At 40.3% G+C, this 24,925-nt stretch overlaps 1 protein-coding gene across 3 annotated transcripts; it reads left to right on the top strand.

Annotated features, from left to right (window-relative positions):
• The first annotated feature begins 201 nt into the window (after positions 1-201).
• Positions 202-23,249, top strand: LOC126983369 (LIM and senescent cell antigen-like-containing domain protein 1). 3 transcript variants are annotated; one of them, XM_050836105.1, is made up of 9 exons: positions 224-361; positions 3,456-3,489; positions 13,460-13,573; positions 14,230-14,342; positions 14,737-14,929; positions 15,146-15,287; positions 15,939-16,197; positions 17,059-17,165; positions 17,843-23,249. In XM_050836105.1, exons 2-9 carry the CDS (start codon positions 3,482-3,484, stop codon positions 17,939-17,941), a joined length of 1,035 nt encoding a protein of 344 aa, XP_050692062.1. In that variant the 5' UTR covers positions 224-361; positions 3,456-3,481; the 3' UTR covers positions 17,942-23,249. The 3 variants fall into 3 exon arrangements, with proteins under 3 accessions (XP_050692063.1, XP_050692062.1, XP_050692061.1); XM_050836106.1 differs by lacking the exon at positions 3,456-3,489 and having other exon boundaries at positions 202-361; XM_050836104.1 differs by lacking the exons at positions 224-361; positions 3,456-3,489 and adding an exon at positions 9,355-10,941.
• The last annotated feature ends 1,676 nt before the right edge of the window (positions 23,250-24,925 follow it).

Here is a 24,925-nt window from a genome sequence, read left to right as displayed (position 1 = left end):
CCTCGCGTAGTGGGACGCAGGGATGCCACGTTATCGCACTCACCACACTGGATTTTTATATTTCTAACGCATAACGATTGTAAAAAGCCTCCTTAATTAAGAGTTTTGGTGATAACTAAAAGTGGGTGAATTTTTTTTTGTGGGTGCGACGGTTTTTAATCTGAAATTGACAAATAAACGAGGCTGAGTACGACAATTTGGTAACGTTGGCGGGAGTGAGTGACGGGCAGCGAGCGACAGTAAACAAACTATTTTTGGCAAGGGAGACGCCCACACCTGCTGCTGCTGCGCCCCCACACCTGCTGCTACTCCATCCCCACACCTGCCGCGGCTCTCCACACCTGTGTTCCCAGCAAGCAAGGTGAGGCAGCAGGTGTTCGTAGAGTACCAGGAGCAGGGAGAGGAGGGCGAGAAAGCGAGCAGGAGGGAGGGAAAGAGGGCGAGGGAGAGGATGCCGTCATGTCCGGTGTTGGGAGTCAGGGCGTGGAAGGGAGAGCTAACTGTGGCTAGGAGAGTAAAAGCTAAAACATACAAGGAAATATGCTGGGAAAGAGTGGGGAGGTAGCCTGACGAGGTGGTTGCATTGGATTATTTACCTAGTTTCAAATCTGCCCTTCATGTATCTCTTGGTCCCATTCTTCACAAGTTTGATTAAATTCTAACCTCAATGCTCTATTAATCGCAGCATACACCTAGTAGTCTAAACAACAATCAATACACCCATCAGTATAAAATGATCTGTGCAAGGTACACAACTCCGTCTTTCTTACTTAACTATATCAGCGAGAGATTGACCTTCAATAAATGATATCTAAGTTACATAAACGTGTCATAAATATTACTATACACAAATCTGTAGCTCGAAATGTGTTGTATCCTGCATATTTCTTAGATTTTTCTATCACAAAATGTTTTAAACTTTTTTTGAAAAGCCCGCCAAGGCTTACAGCAGCTTATCAGCCCAGCCACCAAGGCGACACAGCAGTTTTGGGTTAATTGTCTTATACTTACTCAGTTATATACAAACCCCTACAGACTGGCATACCCTCAGATTTCAGCTGCCCCTTTCTATCCCTATTTTGTATATATACCTCAAATTGCCTAACTTGTGCACATGGGGTAGCAACCAGGTGAGGTGAGTTAGCTATCAAGGGGAGAGAAAGGGAGTGTAAAAAATACAGGGAGTTTTGATGGGACAGGCTGGGAAGGGAGCCAAGGATAGCACGTCAGAGAGGGGTGGAAAGACCAATAAAGAGTGGCCATTACTGTATAATTATGTCAAACTCACTCTGAGAAGGATATGGTATTACTCGTGTTACTCTAGAAATACACCCAAGGGACTCCAGGAAAGCTGGGGTGTTACTCCGGAATTACACCCAAGTAACTCTGAGAAAGATTGTGTGTTACTCCAGAATTACACCCAACTCATTCCAGGGGTTGATACACTTTTTCTGGTAAATTTTAATGTGCTAATCTTCACTGCATCACAAATCATTAGTCAAGCAATGATAGGTTACGGTTTTAGTGGCAGTAGGTTTCTGTTTTAGCAGCAATAGGTTACTACCCTCAGAGCTGATAGGTTATGTAAGTACTGTGTAAAGACTTGCCGTGTGCAAAAATACACCCAAAATAACCATAACTGTGGGGTACTTTTTTAACCGACTAGGCAGTGAGTTGGCTTTCCCGCTGGCTGAACTCATGGCAGTTTCCTGTTTCGTGGCGGGAAAAAAAAATTACATCCTAAATCACATTGTCAGTTTTTATATTTAATAATTCCCAGTTCATCAGATGGTTCATAACAGAAGATGAAATAATTTGTCTTGATGTAGATATGATATCTTACCTTAGAAGTTCCATTAGGATGTTTTGTGAGTCAGCGGAATATCTAGACATTTTATATATTTAGTGCTAAAACAATTAAGTGTTTAACTTCCTCTGGTGACCTGCCCCTTCCAGCAGTGCTTGGATAAGTTTTTCACATCTGAAATACAGGTAACTCTCGATTTATGCGAGTTTGGTTTACGCGTTTTTGAAATAACGCGGGGTCCAAAATCCAAATAAATGTTAAATTTACACGTTTTTTCACTTATACGCGATATTTTATGGAGTGGCCACCAGATGTCTCACACAACTGGCCTCACACGGCGCCGTGGCCACACAGCTGAGCTCAGGCGGGGTTCCCACTATTCCGTTTTCACGGATCCGTCGACCGTCAGTGACGTCATCAATGGAGCCCGGAGCCCGTCCAGAGATGAACTCCAGTTAACTTTTGGGTCCGTAACGGCGGTGGTGGTGCCAGTCCAGTGCTGTTGAATATTCTACATATCATGAAAATATGAAATAGAAGTACTTAGCTACAAAATAACATATACAAGAAGTCGTTGTGGTTAATGCTGTTCATATGTTTGTCAAGAAATGATGAGCGATGGACTGACAGAGTGGTTCATCCCTGACGGGCGGCCGCTGTTTCGCTGACGTCATTTTGACGTCATTATCGTCGACGGATCCGTCAAGACGGAATAGTGGGAACCCCGCCTCAGTTCTTCCCGTACGCCACTTGAACAACAATACAGTACCCACGCTGCCGCGCAACTCAACAATAGGGGTGGGCAGGTACTGGTACCAGTACTGGTACTAACTGTACCAGCTATACGGTACGGTACCAGTACCAGACTGCTTGGTACCGGTACCAATACTAGCCAGTCGCTCATGGTGTCCCTCATTTCTTCCTCACACGAGTGAGGCTAAGACTGAGTGCCTGAGTGGATATCTCGGTGATATGGATATTGTCTCTCTCTCTCTCCACTGAATGAAGTGAATATTTATTTTTCGATAGAAACCTACCCCTTGTTTGATTTACATTGTTTTTGATTTACCCGACCTCTTCAAGGACACAATGCTCTCGTAAATCGAGAGTTACCTGTATTACCTCTATCCTTTTTTTCACAAATGTATGAAATTTCAAGTTATTATTAAACTTTAATTCTACTAATGCTTAATTTCCCTGCTTTAAATTGTCTGAAAAAAATTGTATCATACTGAATTAAAGAGTATGGCCAGATAAGTAAATGTTACGTACCTAAAGTTCTTGCAAACCTTTCCCCCTTATGTATTATCAGCACCGTAGAACATACAAGTCAGAGGTTGTGTGGACAAGGAGTGATTTGAGCCATGGTAGTACTATTTATTATCATGTGGCTAGGCATGGGAGGCCATGCCCATCTCATATTTCTTATGCAACAGTAGAAAGAGTTTTAAAGATTTCTCTTGATATTCATTCACTAACTCTTGGGAAGAGGAGCTTCGCCCGTACCCTCAGCTTTACTGTACCTATTTCCTTGTCCATTACCCATTTTATGAAGATCAGATGGCAGGCAACATCATGTTTTTGTGTTTTTTAGGCCATGCCTGTGGAGGGATTGTTGCCGTCACTTTTAATTGTTCCTCTGTTGCAGGGTTGTTTGTAGATAACTTTGGAAAGATGCCAGGGTAAGTTGGCTGATTTGATGTTGTACTAATAGAGGCAAATTGCAAGCCTGGTTGTATTTTCTTCTGTGATATTTGTGTTGTGGTCTTCATAAGCAGTAATTTACTCTTCACTAGCGTGTGGGCTCCAAGTTATTGTGCCAGTGAGTGGTTGTCATGTAATTATTCGTAAATGTTTTCTGTAGTTTTATTCTTATGTAAATTCAAGCTGCCTGTGTTTGCACTGAAAGACTGCACCTGAGATGTTTATGTGAAGAAATTGATGCAAACTCTCCCAAGACAAATATATAAATCAAGTCAACTGACACAATTTTTCCATATAATGTAACTTACACTAATACATTTTTTAGTAGAAATTTAAAATTGACTGAAACACGGCAGCATAAGAACAAGACGGCTACCTCTCTGAAGTTTTGTCACTTTTGCCAGCAAAAACTTGGAGGCTACACTATATAAATTAGTGCTTGATGGTCACACTGTCCATGATCTCACCACACATAATAAATAAAAAACACCAAAAATGTATCTTCTTTTACTCCACACTTAAACTATCGAGATGGTTTATTATGCTCGCAATAAAGATGTCATGAATAAACACTTTTAAATCGCCATACTACTAACTCCTGCGAAAGACTAAGGTGCGAGTTTCTAATAAGAAGTATCAATAAAGCTCCTGGATGAAGTAGGGCGTTAGTTTGCTGCAGAGTGCAAGGTGGAGGAGTCTGCTAAGGAACACATTTGTCATTCTTTGTATGGCAAGATGAATGTCCTATAATATCCATAAAATTCTCACATTTTCATTTTGAATAATGAGTGGGTAACTAAACCAATCCTCCAGCCTGTGCTGTGCATCACGCTGACAGTACCACTTCAATGAGGGACTTGCTAATGCCACAAATTCAACTCTTAGCTCTAATTGCTACATAATGAATAGTGCTTATCACCTGGAAATGTAAAGAGAAGAATTTTTGGCACTCATAACTAATCTGTATCAGCAATAAATGGGTCAAATGGTAGTCTTCTTATAATAGTCTACATTAGTAGTGATAATAAGAATGTAGTAACAATGCCATAACTAATTACTGACTTCCAATGGCTATGTTTGTGTAGCATATGTTTGCCCATCCATGCACATCCTTCCAGTTAGTACTCATGTGCTGACTGAGCAGGTGCAGAAAAGGCCCCAGAATATGTCAGGTTGAGGGAATTGTTTTGGCTTACCGATAAAGGCTTGACTCTCATACTTCCCTGGCCATGGGTTTGTGTCCCCCCCAGTGAAGGTTGTTGTGACGGCCGTAAAGTTACTTCAACACCCTCGTAACCTTTCCAGGTAGACCAATTTTTTGTGTACTTTTGAAATTAACAAGAAGGGGATTAGAAACTGTGGCAGGGGAGGAGGGAAGACAAACATTACTGAGGAGCCAAAGAGTTGTGTCTCCTTGGCCCAGAGCATTCTGGGGCATTTTTCACATCTGCTTAGTTGCTATGCACATATTAGAAGAAAAAAATAAGATTACAAAATACTGAATTTAGGATTGAAAATAGAAAATGCTCATCAATTTTTATTTCAATGATATACTGCATATACTGGTGTTAAAGTAAAATTTTGGAGCCAATTTTAGAAATTAATGGTCTTGTTACCCAGATGTCACTTTCCAAGGGGGTTGATTTATGTCTCAGTGGAGCATATTGTAGTAGCCTGAGGTGTTAACTTTGTACATGAGATCTACTTACTGAGAAGGTTGTTGATTTTTATACCCCAGCTTAATCTTTGTGGGTTGTTCTTCACCTGATATATAAGTACTAATTGGAAAAGTGCATATGAATGGGCAAACACACCTACTGCTGTTGAAAACCCCTTGTTGCTGCAATGCTATGTACTGTTGAGGTGTTGTTGTAAGTGTTAGTCATGTAGTAGTGGCTGTATGTGGCTTAGCTAGCTCCTTATTAGTACTCAGTAATATACAACCTTCCACAGTTTGACGTAATCGGTTTGTAAGCTCACAAACAACTGCAAAATATACTTTGAAAATTTTTTGTATGGTGTTTGGTATTGATATGGAAGGTAAGAAGTGTGTTCATTAGCTCACAAACCAAATGCAAAATGGTACATAAGATTATGATATAGTGTTCACTGTTCATATAGCAACTAAAAATCTAGAGGTACACAGGAAAATCTCTTTCATATCTGGTGGCAAGTCTGAACCTGACCATTACGGGAACATAGTTTGGTTTGGGTGCTCACTAAAGACCCTGTGTTGGGCTGTTTGAGTGGCCCATAGTTTTGAAGAGGGTGTGTTTGGATACATTTTCAACATTCATTTATGACACTTGTAAATTATTGTCAAAGTAAAGTAATGGTATTTGACTGTATTTAACTCAGTAGCAACGGGGATCATGTTTCTTAATGGTCCCACCAAGCAATAAAAATGAGAAAGAAATCACCCCTCACACAAACCATTTCATAATATATATCTATAGTATATCCAAAATATATCAAAGCATTTGTGATCAGATTATGTATCATCTATTTTGGGGAGTTTATATCACGGCACAAATTTGGGCCGTCGCTGCTACACGGTAAAGCCACAAATTTGGCCTGTCGCTGCTACCCGGTTAATTTTTATTACAATTTTTCACAGTCATTTTCTCCCAGATATGAGTAGCAGTTGAAATGCTGTGTACCAACTGATAGCTGTAGCCTTTTTTATATGTCTTTGAATATATCATATAATGACGAAGAGGAATATTTGATGAAAAATACATATCTCCTCTTTTTCATTTGAGCCATGCATTATTTTGTAAATCATGATGGCTTTGAAAGGTGAGTTGTCTCCATATTAGTATTTACAGTTTTTTATTTTTCTCAATTTCCCAAACTGCAACAGTGTATAAGTACCCCCCCCAAATGAATATACTTGTCTTTTCTCCCATTTTCTTTCACTTTAACGCAGTAGCAGCAATGGGCCAAATTTGTGGCTTTACCATGTAGCAGTGACGGGCCAAATTTGTGCCATGATATAAACCCCCAAAAATAGATGATACATAATCTGATCACAAATGCTTTGATATATATTATGGAATGGTTTGTGTGAGGGGTGATTTTTTCTCATTTTTCTCGCTTGGAGGGACCATTAAGAAACATGAGTGGGTTAAATGGTGGAACACATTTCATGACACCTTTTTATGTATCCTTAGGAAGCAGTCATATTTCTTTTGCATATTGTTTAACCCTTAGATGGTGGTGGAACTATATATAGACAGTCCAAAATCCAGTCAGTCTATTTTGTATGGCAGAAATATAACAACACTTCCAGATTGAGGTAGAATCTCTATATAGACGATAGTTGAAAGATCTCTTATGCAGCATAACTATATTTATGCTACGGTCCTAAGGTTGGCAGTGACTATATATAGACCATTCATATTTGGGGGAGGTAGTCTTCAAATACTGCCACCATCTAAGGGTTAAGATACTTCATATCTCCAGTTTGTTTTGTCAAAAGTTTTTTGAGGTCAGTAAAGTTTGTTTATGCATAATTTCCTTAGGTCTCCTTCTCGGCTTCTTCGTATTTATCTCTTTGTGATTTACAGGAAGCGAGCAACACTTGCAAGGTCCTTTTTCTGAGTGTCATTCAGTCAAGAATAGCTTTAGATGCATTAAAGATGTGTAGGTGTGTAATTCACCATACTCGGGACTCTCAAATTTTAGGCAGTACCCTCCTTGAATAAACTTTGAAGCTGTGGTGACAGATCTTTGGGAATGGCTGTAGTCTCACACCCATACACACCTAAGAGGCAGAAAACAACCCTCGATTGACACCCGGCACCCATTCCCTGCTGGGTGGACAGGGGGCATGGGTTAAAGGAGACTGCCCATCCATCTCCATTTTGCCCAGGAATTGAACGTGGGACCTCTTGGTTGGGAGACAAGCGCACCAACCATTGTACTGCAGTGTGTGTGTGTGTGTGTGTGTGTTTACCTAGTTGTATTTACCTAATTGTAGTTTTACAGGGCCTGGGCTTATGCTCGTGTGGTCCCATATCCATATCTGTATCTGTCCATTTTTTTCGTTCTGCACACTCTTCGCTGAACTACATCCTCACTTAGTCTGTTCCATACCTTTATGTTTCTTTGTGGGAAGCTATATTTCTTTATGTCTCAAGCATTTTCCTTTTCTCAATTTTTTACTGTGTCCTCGTGTGTTGCTGGTGTTTCTTCCTTCTCGTAGTAGTAACTCCTCATTGTCTACTTCTTCCATTTTATTCCATAATTTATAAATTTGTATTAGGTCTCCCCTTTCTCTTCTTGTTCCAATGTTGGCAGGACCATTTCCTTTAACCTCTCTTCATATGTCAATCCCTCCAGTTCTGGAACCATTTTCGTTGCCATCCTTTGTATTCTTTCTAGTTTTTTTACGTGTTTCTTCTTATGGGGAGACCACACAGTTTCTGCACATTCCAGTTTTGGTCTAATCATAGTGGTCATTATCTTTTTCATCATATCCTTATCCATGAGGTGGAATGCTATTCCTATATTTCTTACCATTCTATATGTATCACCGAATATCCTATTAGCATGTCTCTCAGACTGTTGATTATCTTGTATTGTCACTACCAAATCTTTATCTTCTTGAACTTTTAATATTTCTTCATCTCCCATTCTATTTGTCCATTTTGGTTTCCGTTCACTCTTTCCCATTTCCATTACATGACATTTCTTCACATTGAACTCCATCTCCCATTTCAAACTCCAGTCCAAAATCTTATTTAGGTCCTCTTGCAGAATTTCATTTACTGTTTCTTATATGTCTCAGCAATTTTGCATCATGTGCAAACAGGCTCGTGTAACTGCTTACTTTCTCCGGCATATCATTAAGATATACTAGGAAAAGCATTAGTGCCAATACTGATCCTTGAGGCACTCCACTATCTACAATTCTCCATTCCGATTTCATGTCCTTTACCACTGTTCTCATCTCTCTTCCCCTTAAGTAACTTTCCATTCAGTTTTTCATTTTCCCTTTCAATCCTCCTTTATTTTCCAGTTTCCTTAGTAGTCTTGTATGTGGAACTTTGTCAAAAGCCTTCTTCAGGTCCAGATACACGCAATCTACCCATTCGTCCGTCTCCTGTACTATGTCTGTCACTCTTGAGTAAAAGCTCAGTAAGTTTGTTACACATGAATGCCCTTTTCTAAAACCATACTGTTTTTCTGTAATTATATTGTGTTCTTCTTGAAATTTTGTCCATTGTTTCTTTATCACTTTCTTGCACATTTTACAAACTATACTGGTCAATGATACTGGTCTGTAGTTCAGATGTTCTTCCTTTTTCCCGCTTTTAGATATAGGAACCACCTCAGCCCTCTGCCACTCCTTTGGTACTTTACCAGTTGATATTGAGCACTTTATGATATCATATACTGGTCCAACCAGCTGATTTCTGCATTCTTTCAGTATAAAACTTGAGACTCCATCTGGTCCTATTGCTTTCCTCTCCTCCAGCTCCTCCATTATTTTATATATTTCCTCTTTAGTTACTATGACTTCATCCATTTGAACATTTATCTTGTCATCTTGTGGTTCATTGAATTGTGATTCTTTTGTAAAAACTTGCTGGAACCTCTTGTTTAGCAGCTCAGTCATGTCTTTAGGATCTTCAATTATCTTATTTCCATCTTTCAGTCTTTCTATTTTTTCCCTTGGTTTGATTCTTCTGTTTATGAATTAATGTGTGTGTGTGTGTGTGTGTGTGTGTGTGATTCACCATAGTCTGACTGTGCGACTGAGCTACTGGGCCATGTTGTGTGTGTGTGTGTGTTTCTCCCTCAGGTGCATTTCTTTTGTGAATGAAATTATTAGACGCTAGTAAAACATATTATCTCCTCCCCACTATCCTGATAAGAGGCGTGAGTTATGAGTTCTGATGATTGCTGTGATCACCATAAGTGATGTTATCAGGGAACCAGTGATAAGATTGTGCAGGGTGTGTTGTCTCAGTCTTCTGCAGCTGAAGTGGGCAGCAGCTGCCTACACCGAGGAAGCAACAGTATCAAAAGCTGAGGATACTTTTAGAGAAACTCATGAAAAATGTTTTAAGGAATCCTTTGGCATCTCAAAACACTGATGTTGGTCAAAAGGCAGAGTGGACAGTATAAAAAATATTGACCTCCACATTGCTGTAGATTTGAAGAAAGTTGTCAGTACCTTCACCTGGAAGCAGAGACTGGAAAAGCAAGTTGGAACATCACAATGTGCAGGAGGAGATGGTTAAGCTCCCCCTGATTATTATATAAGGAAGGCTTGCTGTGGTTTTGATAGGAAGCAAAGATTAGAATAACAAGTGGAAACATCCTGAAGCGTGTATGGAAAATTGTGATACCTGTCAATTGTAGTGTGAGAAGCAAAGAACTGCACCCAGCCTGATCAGGTCCATGGATCATTCTTACAAAGACAAAACAGGTAAAGCTGGCTGTACCTTCTCTTAGAAGCAAGGATTGGAAGAGCAAGTTCAAATATATTTCAAAGAACATATGTAAGGAGAGATGCTGTGCCCTCGCATTGTAGTGTGAGAAACTGACCTCCTGTACCCAGCCAGGACATCACAGAAACAACAACAACAACAACAAAATGTAAATGCTGAAACAATTGTAAGCAATATATTGAAAGAACAAGTGCAGAATTGAGAAATGTGTACAAGGAGAGATGTTTTCCCTTCTCATCCTAGTGTGAAGAGCAAGGAACATCAGCACTCCTCCTGTATGGCTCCATGGAATGTCAAAACTAACAAAGAATTGTAGTCGCTAGACTTGCGTACATTCATATAGTGTACATATACAGCAAAAAACTAACAATCGTATATGGGTCAAAGCAGCTTCCATACAAATAAAAAAATTGTAAAAGCAAAATTTAGATAGACTAACATATCGTTCCTGCAAACCATCAAGATCCCTCAACAGCCTTGTACCCTGAACACTGCAAGATCCACCAGGATGGAGAAGATGGAGCTGGAACTCCAGGAGAGTGACTTATTTGTACGACGCATGTTGTCCATCAATGCACGTGATGCTGGTGGCGGCGGTGGTGGTGGTGCGGCCCGGCCTGCCCCTCCCCCCACCAAGCCTTTCCCATTCCCCAAACATCCTAAGCCTCGCCCCCAACACCTCCCCTTGAAAACAAAGAATGATGATGAGATGAATTTTCCACCCCCTCCCAAGAACACGCCGCCCCCTAAGCCACCAAGGCAGCTGCATGCCCTTCAGAGGCAGCCAGTGGATGTCCAGCATGATGCCTTAACTGGCCTGACATCACTAGAGCTCACGCATCTGGTGAGTCAAAAGTTCCTCAAGGATTTTGACCAGAAGCAAGACCAGTATGAGGAGCTGCCAGACTTTATTCCTCCCTTTCCTGTTCCTTCTCCTTCTGGGAAGCCTTTTGTAAACAGCAACCTAAGGTGAAGTAAACTGTGCTAAGAAGATTAAAGTATGCCTGCTTATCACTGATTGTTTGGTAATTCTCTGTTATTCTCTTTTGTCATCAGTCTTTGTGGGCTAGTGTATGTGTGTGTGTGTGTGTGTGAGAGTTGATTTGCCTTTCAGTATAGCACCATCAGGCCTTATGGTAAACTGTACTAAGAAAGCTGAATGAATGTTTATGTTGAGTTTCATAACTCATGTGTCGTTATTGAATTACATGCCTGATTGTGTAACTTTGTTTTGCTTACTCTTCACCAATGTGTGTTGGCTATTGCACAGTTGGGTCCTGAATATCACAGGAATTAAGTAGATAAGAACTTTTTTGTTTTTTGTTCTGGATTTGAGATGCTTTCTTTCCCGTAAAAAAAGATATACAAGTCTGGTGGTTGAATCTGTTCTCTTCATGGAGTGTGATCTGTGGGAGTCACTATTTGCTTTTTGTCACATGTCATTCATTTTGATCTCCAGTAGTGGACATTTTGAGATATTTGAGACCTGTTCTCAGTAAAAAAAAGTAGTATAGGATTTTGTACTTGTGAATTGTGCTATTCCATCCCACACTTTGAGACGCCACTGTGCTTGGGTAGCGTAATATACACAGCCCTCTCAGGAGGTGCCATAAACTGTGCTGAGGGAGATTATGAAGACTGCCTTTGTACCTCTGATTAATTATTTGATATATCTTTGTTCATCTGTCAGTGTGGGCTGTATTGCTAGAACTCAGGTGGGTACATGCAGGTCACAGGGAGGTCAGGCCAAGCTACAGAAATGGAACAAAAAGTGACTGCTACAATTGAGTGAAGAAAAATGTAAAGTCGTGCACTTTGGGAGGGAAAATCCAGCATCCCAGTACCACATGGGAAACACTCCACTATCCACCACAGAGGCAGAGAAAGACCTGGGACTATATGTTACCAGGCTTACAGTGGATGCCAAATCTGTGCCAATCGCAGCGGACAGGTTAAATGTGACCAGACCCTACACGCCCCACGCAAGTTGAGTTCAACAAAAAAATCACTCGACATTTCCTCCACGAATCAACTGATTTTGGTTTGGTTGCCCCTTTTACAGTACATGCCTCATATCTTATGTTATACTGGTCATGTAGATAGGAAGGAGCACATAGTTGTAGTTGTAGAGCCGGTCATGTGGTCCAACACAGGTCAAGTGGAAGAGGGACAATGAAGACCTCGAGTGGGGTGGTTTCAAGGAGGTGGAGAAGGAGATTATCAAGGGCAGTTCGTAGATGGAACTACTCTAGGTGTGGTAGAAGAGTAGAAGAGGAGGTTGAAGGGGATGATGGACAGCAGAGGTAAAGAAACTAAGAGATGTAAGGAGAAGGATTAGCGAGGTGGATAAACAGCAAGAAGGGGTGGGAGAGAAGGAGAAAAGAGGAGGAGGTTAGAATAGGTAACAGGGAGCAGAGGTAAAGCAAAAGACAGAAAAAGGGATAAGAAAAACTATATCCTGTGTAGAGGTTATTTTTCTACTCAACAGTCAAGACCCAAAACTAGTGAGATTTTCTGTGTTCCTGGTTTCCTCAATTTTCTCGGCTTCCTTAAGATAAGATAACTTTATTGTCACATTGAATACGAAATACAGTCGTCCCTCAAATAGTGCAGTTTCCAATAGCTCGGTTTCGGTTTTATGTGTATTTTCATAGAAGATTTTTTTAGGATTTTTAAATTTCCCGACGAGCAGGGAATTTAAAGATCCTTAAAAGATCTTCTATGACAATCCATATAAAACCTAAACCGCACTATTTGAGGGATGACTTTGCAACATGAAATTTGTTTTGGCAATGAGCTCATCCATTCGCTAAAAACACATACTTTGCATTAAAGAAACTAAAAACATAACACACTATCACACCAGTCATTACCTTTATAGACTTTACTAGGTTATATTTATTTACACAGTTAAGTCCTTAGATGGTTGTACAGTTTTATACTCTTTGGAACGAAAGAATTTTTAAACCTACTTGTGTGTTGCATAGGGAGTGCTAATCTCCCGACTGATCTTTACAGTTTTCATGGTTCCTTGTGTTTGATTTGGGAGCTTACAAACTTGCTGTGTTGCTTGATTAATGAGAATCTAGCAGGGAACATGATGGGATATTTTTGTGCGTAATTGGTTTCCTCGACATCAATTTTTTTATCCATTTTTGTCACTCCTGTCCTCCACCCAAGCATTGTCTTGATCCCAATTCTCTTTATCGATGTTCTTCATTCTTTCTATCAGTTCTTTTTATCAGTTTTCTTCATTCCCTTTATCAATTTTCTTTTATTGATTTTCCTTATCACCTCTATTGATTTTTGTGACTCTATGTATGTTCTTTCTGTGGCAGTTCAGACACCATCACTTGATTTGAAAGCAAGAAAAAAATGTCTTATCAGCCATGTCCATTGATTTGAGAATGGTGTTTGTGTGTGTGTGTGTGTGTGTGTGTGTGTGTGTGCGTGTGCCTAAGCTAACCTTCCTCTATGCCCCTCACAGCCTACACAGTATGTCGCTGGACGCCATGTCATGCACCCGTTGTGGGGACGGGTTTGAGCCCCAGGAGAAGATCGTCAACTCCAACGGGCAGCTGTGGCACAAGCAATGCTTTGTGTAAGTGCCTGTTTGTGTTGGGGAAACATAGGTTGGCATTATGACACTTGCTTCTCACATCAACTATTTTTAAAGGTCAAAGAGGGGAGTAATTGGGTTCTAATGAGTGTTTCTTTAGGTTCATGGTACAGAAGAAGGGTCAAACTACCACCAGGGTCATAAAACTATTCCTGGAAATGCCCAAAATGTATTATATATGAAACCATGTAGAATTAAATGGTGCACATAAAGAAACTCACTACGGCTGGGCCAAAACAATGCCCTGTGGATCGCCGCGTGCGCCAAATTATAAATGACGCTATTGAATATTACAAGTTTTCAGCCATAAAGTCAATATAATCATCATGTATTATATATAAAAACATGCAGAATTAAATGGTGCACATAAAGAAATATAAATTAATTGATAATTTTGAGATGTAAGCATAAACATAAGAGATAAAATAACTAATACATTGGGTAAAACACGAGCCAGGATGCAGTATGCGCGTCCTCGGATATGGTACGAGGCACACAAGGACGCAATATACGCGTCCTCGTGTTGAAGGGGTTAAAATATCTTCACTCTTTGTCTGTTCTCTAAGCCATGAGGATTGCTGCCTGTCTCCCATACCCAGCGTTTTTCTCTTTATTCCACTTTTTGACTTTCTTCCCAGGTGCGCCCAGTGCTTCAGACCATTCCCTGATGACATCTTTTATGAGTTTGAGGGACGGAAGTACTGTGAGCATGACTTCCAGGTGCTCTTTGCCCCCTGCTGCGGCAAGTGTAGTGAGTTGATTCATGCTTGTCATTTTGTTGCTGTTGGTTTAGATTCACATGGCTGAAGGTGAGAGGATAAAGGAGGATAGAGGAGATCAGGATCAGAAGGAGGAACAAAAACAAAACAAAACAAAAAAACAACAAAAAAAGAATCCAATTTGAATAAAAAAATGATTTAATGAAAAAATAATAAAAAATAACAGCCCTGAGAAAGTCTTATTAGTAAGGAAGCACATATGAATTATCAGAATCAAGACCTATAGTAACTGTTTGGGGTTTTGTTAGGTACGGTAGGCTTTTCTATATTTTTACTTTGTCCTTTAGCTGTTTTATTTGTTGTAAAAAAAAAAAAAATGTTGAGACTCCCTCCCCATCCCCTGAGCCTCCACCACATCTCCACCAGACGAGTTCATCATTGGGCGCGTGATCAAGGCAATGGCCAGCAGCTGGCACCCCCAATGCTTCACCTGTGAGCTCTGCCATAAGGAGCTGGCGGACCTGGGCTTCATTCGTAATGCAGGCCGTGCGCTGTGCCACGAGTGCAACGCCCGGATCAAGGCTGAGTCCCAGGGGAAGTACATGTGTCACAAGTGCCAGTAAGTAGCCCATGGGATGAGTGATGTAAAAAAAAGAATCGTTAATTATTTTCATTGTAGAAAAAATGTTTTATTTAAAAATCACCAAAGATAGAAAATATTGTTGACACTTGTGTACTTGAGGTAGGTTGATACGGTTTAGTTGATGTTTTCGTTAAATAATGGTTCATTGAATTGAGGACACTAGGCAGTCTGTCACAACAATCCTCCTTTCAGCTCCACCATTGACGGCCAGCCTCTGAGGTGGAGGGGCGATACCTTCCACCCGTACCACTTCAACTGCGCCTCCTGCGGGGTGGAGCTGACCGCTGCCGCCAGGGAGGTCAAGAGCCGCCCGGGATGCACCGCCAATGAGATGGTGAGGAGGGAGTTGCATCATGCTAGGCTAGATGAGGCCAGGTTGAAGGGTGGGAAGTGAATAGCTCAATGAAATGAAATGAAGTTTAAGAACATAAGAACATAAGAACGTAAGGAGTCTGCAAGAGTAAAGAATGCTGTCAATTGGTGTAGACCTAACCATTTTATTTTATAGATTTATCAATAGTAAAATAAGAACAAAGGACCAGATACTGAGACTTACAACCTGCCTGTTGGAACCAAACTGTGCTTTAACCTGAGGACTACCTGTATTTTTATTTTTATGAATAAATTGTTTAATGTCAACCATGTTTAACCCATCTGTTGTGACTGGCATAAATTTGGCTTTCACTGGTAGCGTGGTAACATATAGTCCCAGGTCTTTCTCTGCCTCTGTGGTGGATAGTGAAGTGTTTCCCATGTGGTATTGGTGTGCTGGATATCCCCTCCCAATGTGCAGGACTACAGTTTTCTTCATTTAATTGTAGTAGCCACTTTTTGTTCCATATCTGTAGCTTGCTGAGGTCTTCTTGTAGGAAATCCTCAGTCAAGGTGTTAATTGCCTGTAGTTTATATTTTTATAGTTAATTCTTTAGTTAACCCTCCTCCTCATCAATAGCCTCACATGCCACTCTTCCTTCCCTGTCACCAGAATGAACTTTACTGCCTGAGGTGCCACGACAAGATGGGCATTCCAATTTGTGGAGCATGTCGCCGGCCTATTGAGGAAAGAGTTGTTACTGCCTTAGGGAAGCATTGGCACGTGGAGCATTTTGTGTGCGCCAAGTGTGAAAAGCCCTTCATGGGGAACCGCCATTATGAACGCAAGGGATTGGCCTATTGTGAAACCCATTACCATGAGCTGTTTGGAAACCTGTGCTTCGTTTGCAACACTGTGATCTATGGAGATGGTGAGTGTGTTTGCATGAAATTAAAGGCGTGTGTGTCCTGTCTCCATATCTATCAGTATCTTCTCTTGAATTCTCTGGGCCGTATTACTAAACATTTCGTCCCCCAACTACACATATTTGACAAGGCTTTTGTAGGAGTTTTGGGCATTTCCAGGAGTAGTTTGACCCTTCTTCTGTACCCTGAACCTAAAGAAACACTCATTAGAACCCAATTGATCCCCTCTTTGACCTTTAGAAATACTGATGTGAGAAGCAAAAGTGTCTTATAACAATGACCTCTATCTTTCCTCAGTATGTCAAACTTCCCTTCTCCAATATGTACCAATTCAATGTCCTGGTTAAGCATACTCCATCTGGTCCTTGTTGTGCAGGTTATGTGTGGTACTTTTTTATTAAGATACTCTTCAAGCTCCAACTCTTTGTTAATAACCCATGTATGTTTGTTCACTGAATCTAAAATCCCATCATGTCTCTTCATTGATTGTTTTGTGTAGCTTAGTTTGTCTTGAGTCCCTCTCCTCTGTCCCTTGTTGTTTCACCCTCCACCCCCCGACGAGTGTGCTCAGCACCTTGTGTTGTCGTTTACCCTCCATCCCTCGACAAGCGTGTTCAGCACTTGTGTTTTGATCAGCTCCTGCACTGGGATTTCTTTCATCATGGTGTACAGTTTTTCATGGTCAAGGAAATAGACTAAGGGCTTAACAGAAGATATAAAAAATGCCTGCAACGTGCTGTTCCCACTAAGTAAAATATATTACCAAAAAAACAAAACAAAAGAATCATGTAATTCAATTTTAGAAGTGTCTTGATTCTTTCTTCTGGAAAGTGTTTGCTGCCATTCCTCTTGTCTTTCCCCCACAGTTGTGACGGCTCTCAACAAGGCCTGGTGCCAGCACCACTTTGCCTGCGCCACGTGTGACACCAAGATGACGCAGAAGACAAAGTTCTTTGAGTTTGATCAGAAGCCGGTGAGTTGCAGTCTTGCTTTACATTTCCAACAAGTCAAGGTTATGCCTGTAGAGTCTCCCTTCATTTGATAGTCAGCACTTTAAGGGAACCATTTTCACTTTTTTCAACCACTGGGCCATTTTTTTTATAAAGAGACAGATTATGTACATGTATGGGACGGTTCTTGTTATAAGGTATCATATCAGTGGGAGATATTTATTGAGAAAATGCAAGAACAAGTTTTTAGAAAAATATAAACTTAATGGGCTCAGTTAATTTTCACTTAATTCTATCGAAAAAAACAAACAAACAACAAAATTAGCTTGGGGTATGCTGTCAAGTCAAATGAAAAATTTAAAATTTCTGTCAGCTTCCTCAGCGCCTCCCCACGCCTCCCATAGTGTTTCCTGCCATGCCAGCACTAGGTACGAGCAGACAGTATGCCTTTGTGCTGGTCTTGGCAGCTTGTTTCATGTGTGAGTAAGGTATTCAAATCCTTGGCCCTATTTATATTTAAATGGTCTTTATAAGAATACTATTGGAAATGCTTGCCACAGGGATGCAGATTCAGCATTTATTTATTTATTTATTTTCAACATTTCCAAAGACATTTATCCAGAACTAGTAGTAAGAGTCCCCTAAAGTTTAAGCCTTGCTGTGGACAATACACTTGACTGCACTTGTGCTTGACTTGCAGATCTGTAAGAAGTGCTATGAGAAGTTCCCTCAGGAGCTGAAGAAGAGGCTCAAGAAACACCATGATGCCCAGGCAAGAGGGGGCAAGCCTCAGCTGTAGATGATGTCTTCCCTCCTCTCCATCAGAAGCTTAGCCTTTTCCTCCCCACCACCTGCTCCACCAGCCTTGCCATCCACCTGTGAACACCCACACTGAAGAATTCTCACATAGATAGAGACATGAGGAAGCAGGTATGATTTTAGAATCATATTTACACACTTAAGCAGTTGTATTTATATATGAGGCCTGCCATAATAATGTCATTAGATCCCATTACCTTTATATTAGTTATTTTGAAGCCTTTAGGGTCATGACTGCCAAGGTTGCTGTGGGCAAGGTGGCTGAGAGAGAAAAGTGGGAAATTGCTTGGCTGAAGTCGTGTATACTGATCGCTTTATGAAATATGTTGTTTTAATGCAGTACGAAAAGTATTTTCATCTCACTTCTTAATAGGTTATTCATTGTGTTTCTATGCTAATCTCTTATGTGTCTTAGATGTAGTATACCTATATTAATTATGTAGTAAATAGACCTTGATGTGTTCTATAGTTTTGTGTCTGTGTTCTCAACACATTTATGTTTTAGTTAGTGTTTTTTCATGAGTGACCAAGAAGTTACAGTTGAAGAATCTCCTGTCAGTACCCTTCAGAGGTGTTGTTAGTGCTGTTTCTCATCGTTTGTACTTATTGGATTTGAACTACACTTATTGTATTTCATAAACCAACCCAAGTTTATTTTATATAATATTTTTTGTTTTCATTTGATACCATTTGTCATTATTTGGCAAAACATTTTTTCAACAATTACAAAAATGAACACAATTTTTATTTGTCAGAACAATATCAACAAGAGTAAACAATATCTTTTGCTTTTCCCTGGCTGTACCCTGAACCTGTCTGTGCCCTCACCTGTAACAAACTTTTGGATGTACAGACTTTGTGTTTTCTTTGATTAGTTACTAGAAAGAGTTCGCTGTATAAACCTGATGTATGCCACATATCCAATGTAGGTGTCACTCTTCATGCTGTACATTCATCTCTCCAGTGATGCTGCCTCCCGCCAGGCACACCCTGCTTTCAGTGCCAAATAGAATTATCTTGTCTGTGGTTGTTCATTTTGCTAGTGTTAGTATAATGCAGTGGACCCTGTCACTGCTGATTATTTTTATTCTTTATTTTTTATTATTTTTTTATGTTTAGCCTAAGGTGCCATTCTTGATGGGGCTTGCTGGTCAGTTCCAGCCTGTTATGGTGCTTGGCTCATGCTGCCCCCAGGACCTCTTTTTTTATCCTCTTTAGAGAGCTAGTCTAAAGTCTGGGTTGTTAGGTGGTCTTTACCATAGCATGTAGGTGGTCCAAGGCCACTCAGCTATGATTGAACATTGTCAGTTTGTAGTGGCGGGTGGGACTTGAACCCAGGCCCTCCAGGATGCTGTGCCCGCGCGCTGATCACTTGGTTCAGTGTTCAGGAGTTGTCAGTTTTGTCCCCAGGTCCTTCCTGATTTCTTGAGTTAGTAGAGACTGACTGCTTTTTCTGATAAAAGATAAATATCTAATGCATGAAATAATCTCATATTTAGATGTTCATGATTCATGTAAAAAGAGGTTGAAGTTGAAGATGGTAAAATTAGGAATTAATGATCATTGTCTCTTTGGGAAGTGAGTGAGGGATGGAGTGACAAAATTTGACTTTGGGATGAATCTGTACAGTAGCTGAGAAGGGCCTGGAAAGCAGCTTCCAGGCTCATCCTCGGTGCTGCTGTGCCTCTGGTCCTGCTGTGTTGCTGCTGAATACATGGGTGCTAATCCTGGGCTTAGTAGATGCAAACCTCACCCTTAAAAGCTTGAGGGACTAACGTGTCATGTCATTCACCTCCTTTTAGCTGCTCTATTTTGTCTTAACTTCAGCATCTTGATTTTCTTGTTTCTTTTAATCTTTGTGCTCTTGCCTCTATCATCTCTTGAGTAACCTGTTCTAGAGGGTCCCCTCATTCAGCAGAGTTCTGAGTAGTTGAAGAAATCAGTGGGTATATAACCTTACTACTTGAATTTGTGTTATAGCTTGAGCAGCAGAAGGTGGTGGCTTGGGTGTTGGCAGGCTAAAAATGTGGAAATTATCGCTTTAGTTCCAGGGATGTCATGGTGCTGCATCAATATGTTTTTGTACCATTCGTTCCCTCTCTGTAAGAAAATAGAAGCAAGCAAGGCAGAGCTATAGCTGAGTGCATCCACCTTACTAAGCTTGCCAAGTCCCATGCTAGCTATAGTCCAAAAATTTCAAATAGCCCGTTTGGGCGGTGGATTCCGCGGGTCCTTTCCTCCCCTCTGCTCTGCCACACAGTCACAACACCTATTTTTCCCTCTCATATGTTAGCTATAGCTGGCATATGAGAGGGAAAAATAGGTGTTGTGACTGTGTGGCAGAGCAGAGGGGAGGAAAGGACCCATGGAATCCACCGCCCAAATGGACTATTTGAAATGGTTGGACTATACCAGATCTGGGTTTAGGTACAGGTGACACATCCAACCACTTTGGGCCCCTGTGTTCATAGGGGCCCAAAACAGTGCCTCTGTGTTTCAGTGGTTAGCATGTCTAGCTATGAATCCACGAGCCCGGGCAGTCAGCATGCAGCCCAGCAAGCTGTTCATCCTCCCTTTTGGACTGGTCCATAAGTGGGGCAGGTAAACTGTGGCAGCCTGGCTGTCATGCTGGCCCTGTGTCCTGAGGTAATGGGACCAATGTGATGGAGATAAGCATTGAGGCCATGCTCAGCTTTAGCATATACCTCCAACTATGCTTTTTGCCTTTTCAAAAAATATATAATTTTAAGAGTAATGAATCAAATGATACTTGATATTTTAACCCGCCCGCTGCAATTGGCACAGATTTGGCTTTCACTGGTAGCCTGGTAACATATGCTCCCAGGTCTTTCTCTGCCTCTGTGGCGGATAGTGGAGTGTTTCCCTTGTGGTATTGGTGTGCTGGATATCCCGGGCTCCACAATCCTGATGAGGCCTGCCAGAAGACCTGAATCAGCTCTGACAATTGTGTTGTGATTCAATTATAAGCTGATGGTAGCAGGAAGGATTAAATTTCTGTGTGTCAGGAGTTTTTGCTGCAGTAGTTTCTACAGTTTATTGTTCATTAATAACTTAATAAGAAATTTAATCTGTAAACCTGAGGTGAGTTTGTTTAGTGATTGATTTCAGGTTTTTGGAAGGAAACTTGGTGTGGGTATTTCAGAAGAGTTATTTGCTGATTGTTTTCAGATTTTATCAAATAAGAGGTTTGTTGTTGATTATGAAGAGTTATCTTAGGGATTGCTGCAATGTTTTTTGTCTTGCCGTAACTGACTAGGGTATAATGTGCATATTTCAGAAGTTATTTTGGTGATTGTTTGCAGATTCTCTTTGTTGAATGAGAACTGAATAAGAAGTTTGATAAAAAGATTTTTTTTCTTTCAATGTTGATCGTGAAAGCTCACACTCACTGCCAAGCCTGAATGCATCAAATACCTTGGAGCTCCTCTTGGTTTGTGTCTTCTCAAGTGGAGCAGTTTTGTGGTGGTGGTCCAGGAGTGTCTGAGTGAGATGGGGCCGTGTCTATAGAGTGTGTCCACCAGTCTGTGCACTTCTATACTGGTACACTAATTACACTTTATTTAACCCTTAGATGACAGTGGAACTATATATAAACAGTCCAATATTCAGTCAGTCAGTTTTGTATGGCAGAAATATAACAACACTTCCAGATTGCAGTTAAATCTATTCATAGATGATAGTTAAAACATCTACAGGGCGTAACTATGTTTATGCTACGGTCCTAAGTTCGGCAATGACTATATATAGACTATTCATTTTTTGGGGAGCTACTCCTCAAATGCTGCTGCCGTCTAAAGGTTAATAAACTAATTGGAGGGAACACAAAGTAATAATGTCCAAAAATATGACATTTTCAGACATAAAATAAATTTTTTCACTTACCTGCTTCTTATATGAGCGTTATAAATGCCCATATAAGAAGAAGGTTTTATGTGAAACAATTGTGATACTTCAAGGTATACATAGGGACAGCTTCCTGCATCAAAGATAATTTATGTCATATTTAAAAAAAAATTGTTTGGTAGGTTTGTATGACTCAATAAATCCAATTTTGGTAAAACAGAGGCTCATTAGCGAGGGGGTTTGTTGTTAATTTTTATGTTGAAATTAATGCATAACTATGTAGTGCCTTAACGATGCCTTAGTCACTGAATCAAGCATCAGCGTCACAAGTCTCCAGCCTTTTAAAATATTGCTTGCACTCCTTTGTGTTGCAGTCAAAGCTCTTTAAGTCGCCAGAGTTGGGGCAGATGTCTTGCCATCTGGACTGAAGAGCTGAGTTGATAATAGTAAATAAGCACTTCACATATTTTCATACAGGAGTAATGTGAAATCCAAGCCTAGGGAAGAGTATAGAAGAGTTAATGGGGCTCATCATCACTATTGTAAATAAATGTGCATGGGTGGCACTTAAATGCATCATACTACTACTGCAAAGGACTTACTGATGCAAGTTCCTATAAAAATTTGGTAATGAAATCATCAAACGGGTAATAAAACCCTGAGCATGAACTACAGCAGTTGATCAGCTGGCACATGTAAACATAAGCTAGGCAGTGTGGTCGGTGGTGACACATCAGCCAGTTTTGTTTTCAATTCCCTCAACTTTTTCCATGACTCCTCTGGGGCTGCATAACCACATGGCCTCTGGGTCATGCAGTGTCTCATTTCCCAGGGCGAATGCAGACACAAAGTGACGAATCTCTGTATACAGAAGAGTGCACGATACACCACCCAGGGCCATATGAGGGCAGGCAGACAGCTTTAGGTTGTCTTGTCATTCATGGCAAGTCATGTGTGGTATTGTGTGCTCCTTAGAATGAATGACATTATGCCATCCACGTCTTAGAGGGGCCTTTGGGTTGCCAACAGCTGGCACACTGCTGACCACAGTACTTTTTTTTTACTTTTCTATATATGATAATGGCATGCCACCATGCCAAGTTATCTCCAGTCCGTGGCACATCGCCAACTTAATTTATGATTCTTCCTACTTTTTTTCTGTATTTGTTCAAAATGAAGAAAACAGTTTCTTAGATAAATATCTTTTTGATGTGCCGACTTAAAGGGGTTTAGTACTGTAGCATGTTATACACTCATCAGCAATTGTTGTCACTGTTACAAGTTTTGTTCCTAGTGTTTGCTTTAAAAGATTTATACTTAATCAGCTTTTCACCACAATGTATATTGATTAACAAAATATCTAATATTTCTATTTTAAAGATAGGACATTCATTTGGCTTTTATCAATAAATATTGATTAACAATTTTTTATTTCTATCACAAATGATCACTTTTATAGTGCAAGATGGATTGTTTTGTACAGTCAAGAAGAAAACCAACCTCATTTATGGTTTAAAAGCCTCCAAGTCCGCACAGGCCAAGAAGCGTCTGATGGGCAGATCAGCCACACGCTGCACTAATGTCCTTCGCTCCTCCCTGACTCAGCGACTTTTGTCAAGAGGAGCACCGGGGTAGCATGGGCCCAGCAGGAAGATAACCTACAGTGCCACAATAGAGTAATCTGTCAGTGCCATAATATATTAAGACATCTTACAAAAAGCCTACCAGTACTGTGGGCCTGCTCATAGAAACAAAACAGTACAATAAGTATCTAAGTGTCCTAGTTTCACTCTTGCCAATTCATGTAACTGAGTGGTTGGTGTGCTGGTCCCGTGTTCCACCGTGTTCTAGATGATGTGGGTTCGATTCCACCGATACCACCTGGGATTTTTCAGTCACCGCCGAGTGGCCACAGACTACTCACATGCTGTCCTAAAGCTCATTATCAACCCAGACTCTAGAAGAACTGTTCAAGTGAATCAAGAATGAGCTCCGGGGGCAGCATGAGCCAAGAATAGATGGTGTCACTATAAACATTTGCCTGAGCCATGACACGGTGCTATAGGCCAGGATGAAAAAGAAAAGAAAAAATAAATAAATAAGATCAAAAAATGAAAATATAGTGGAACATCGTAGTTCCCTAAGCAAGGGTAGACTTCCTGTTGGCTGCATACAGTACATGTTATAATAAAGGTAAACAGCATCAGAAATGTACAACAGTTATGGACCCAAAGCCACAACCCTTCGGGTAACACCAACATGGGTAAAAGCTGGCAAGACTAGGAAGAATATTATTATTATTATTATTATTATTATTATTATTATTGTTGTTATTATTTTATTATTTTTTCTGCTATTATTTTTTATATTTAATTATTATTATTATTATTATTATTATTATTATTATTATTATTATTATTATTATTATTATTATTATTATTATTAATAATATTATTACTATTATTATTATTATTAGCAGTAGTATTGGTAGTAGTAGTAATTTTATTATTATTTCATTTTTATCATCACTACGTTTATCAATCCGTATTTTGATGACAGACCACGTTCTTGCCCCAGCCCAATGTTCCACTGTGTTTATTTATCTCCTGATGGGAGTGGTAATTGAAATATAGGCATGTATGAGCTAGCAGCCATGTTCTGATGTCCTCGTGTGGCACGGCACTGGATCGGGGCCGGGGTTAGCAGGCAGCGTTTGGTGATGAAGAGGGGGCCAGTGGCATTGTGTTATTCTTGTGCTACTGACATCAACATGCAGCCTATACACAAGCATATGTGGTAGTTATAACACGGCAGACAGCCTACATGTGGCAGCTCCAGGCCTAGTTACTTTCATCTGTCCTCCTCACCCATAAATCTATTCAACCTCCACTCAAGACTTACTTGTATCAGCACTACTACAATTTTTCACTTTGTTTCATTGATCCACTACTCCATAAGTTAGCAAGTATTTGCTTATTTCATATAACCTGAATGTATCTAACATGTAGCCTTGGATGTAGGCCCTATATAACATTTTTACTCAGTATTTATTCTTCATCAACACCCCATTTGTTTGTTTCCCTAATTGATTCAAATATTA

The sequence above is a fragment of the Eriocheir sinensis genome, chromosome 53 (assembly GCF_024679095.1).
Source record: "Eriocheir sinensis breed Jianghai 21 chromosome 53, ASM2467909v1, whole genome shotgun sequence".
Classification (NCBI taxonomy): domain Eukaryota; kingdom Metazoa; phylum Arthropoda; class Malacostraca; order Decapoda; family Varunidae; genus Eriocheir; species Eriocheir sinensis.
This window is presented reverse-complemented; position numbering and strand designations above follow the sequence as displayed.

Excerpts from the sequence above, each read along its gene's own strand:
- LOC126983369 (XM_050836104.1), top strand. The coding sequence starts at position 10,481 with ATGGAGAAGATGGAGCTGGAACTCCAGGAGAGTGACTTATTTGTACGA. Across the intron at positions 13,574-14,229 it reads TGGCACAAGCAATGCTTTGT|GTGCGCCCAGTGCTTCAGAC; the intron begins GTAAGTGCCTGT and ends CTTTCTTCCCAG. Across the intron at positions 17,166-17,842 it reads TTGAGTTTGATCAGAAGCCG|ATCTGTAAGAAGTGCTATGA; the intron begins GTGAGTTGCAGT and ends CTTGACTTGCAG.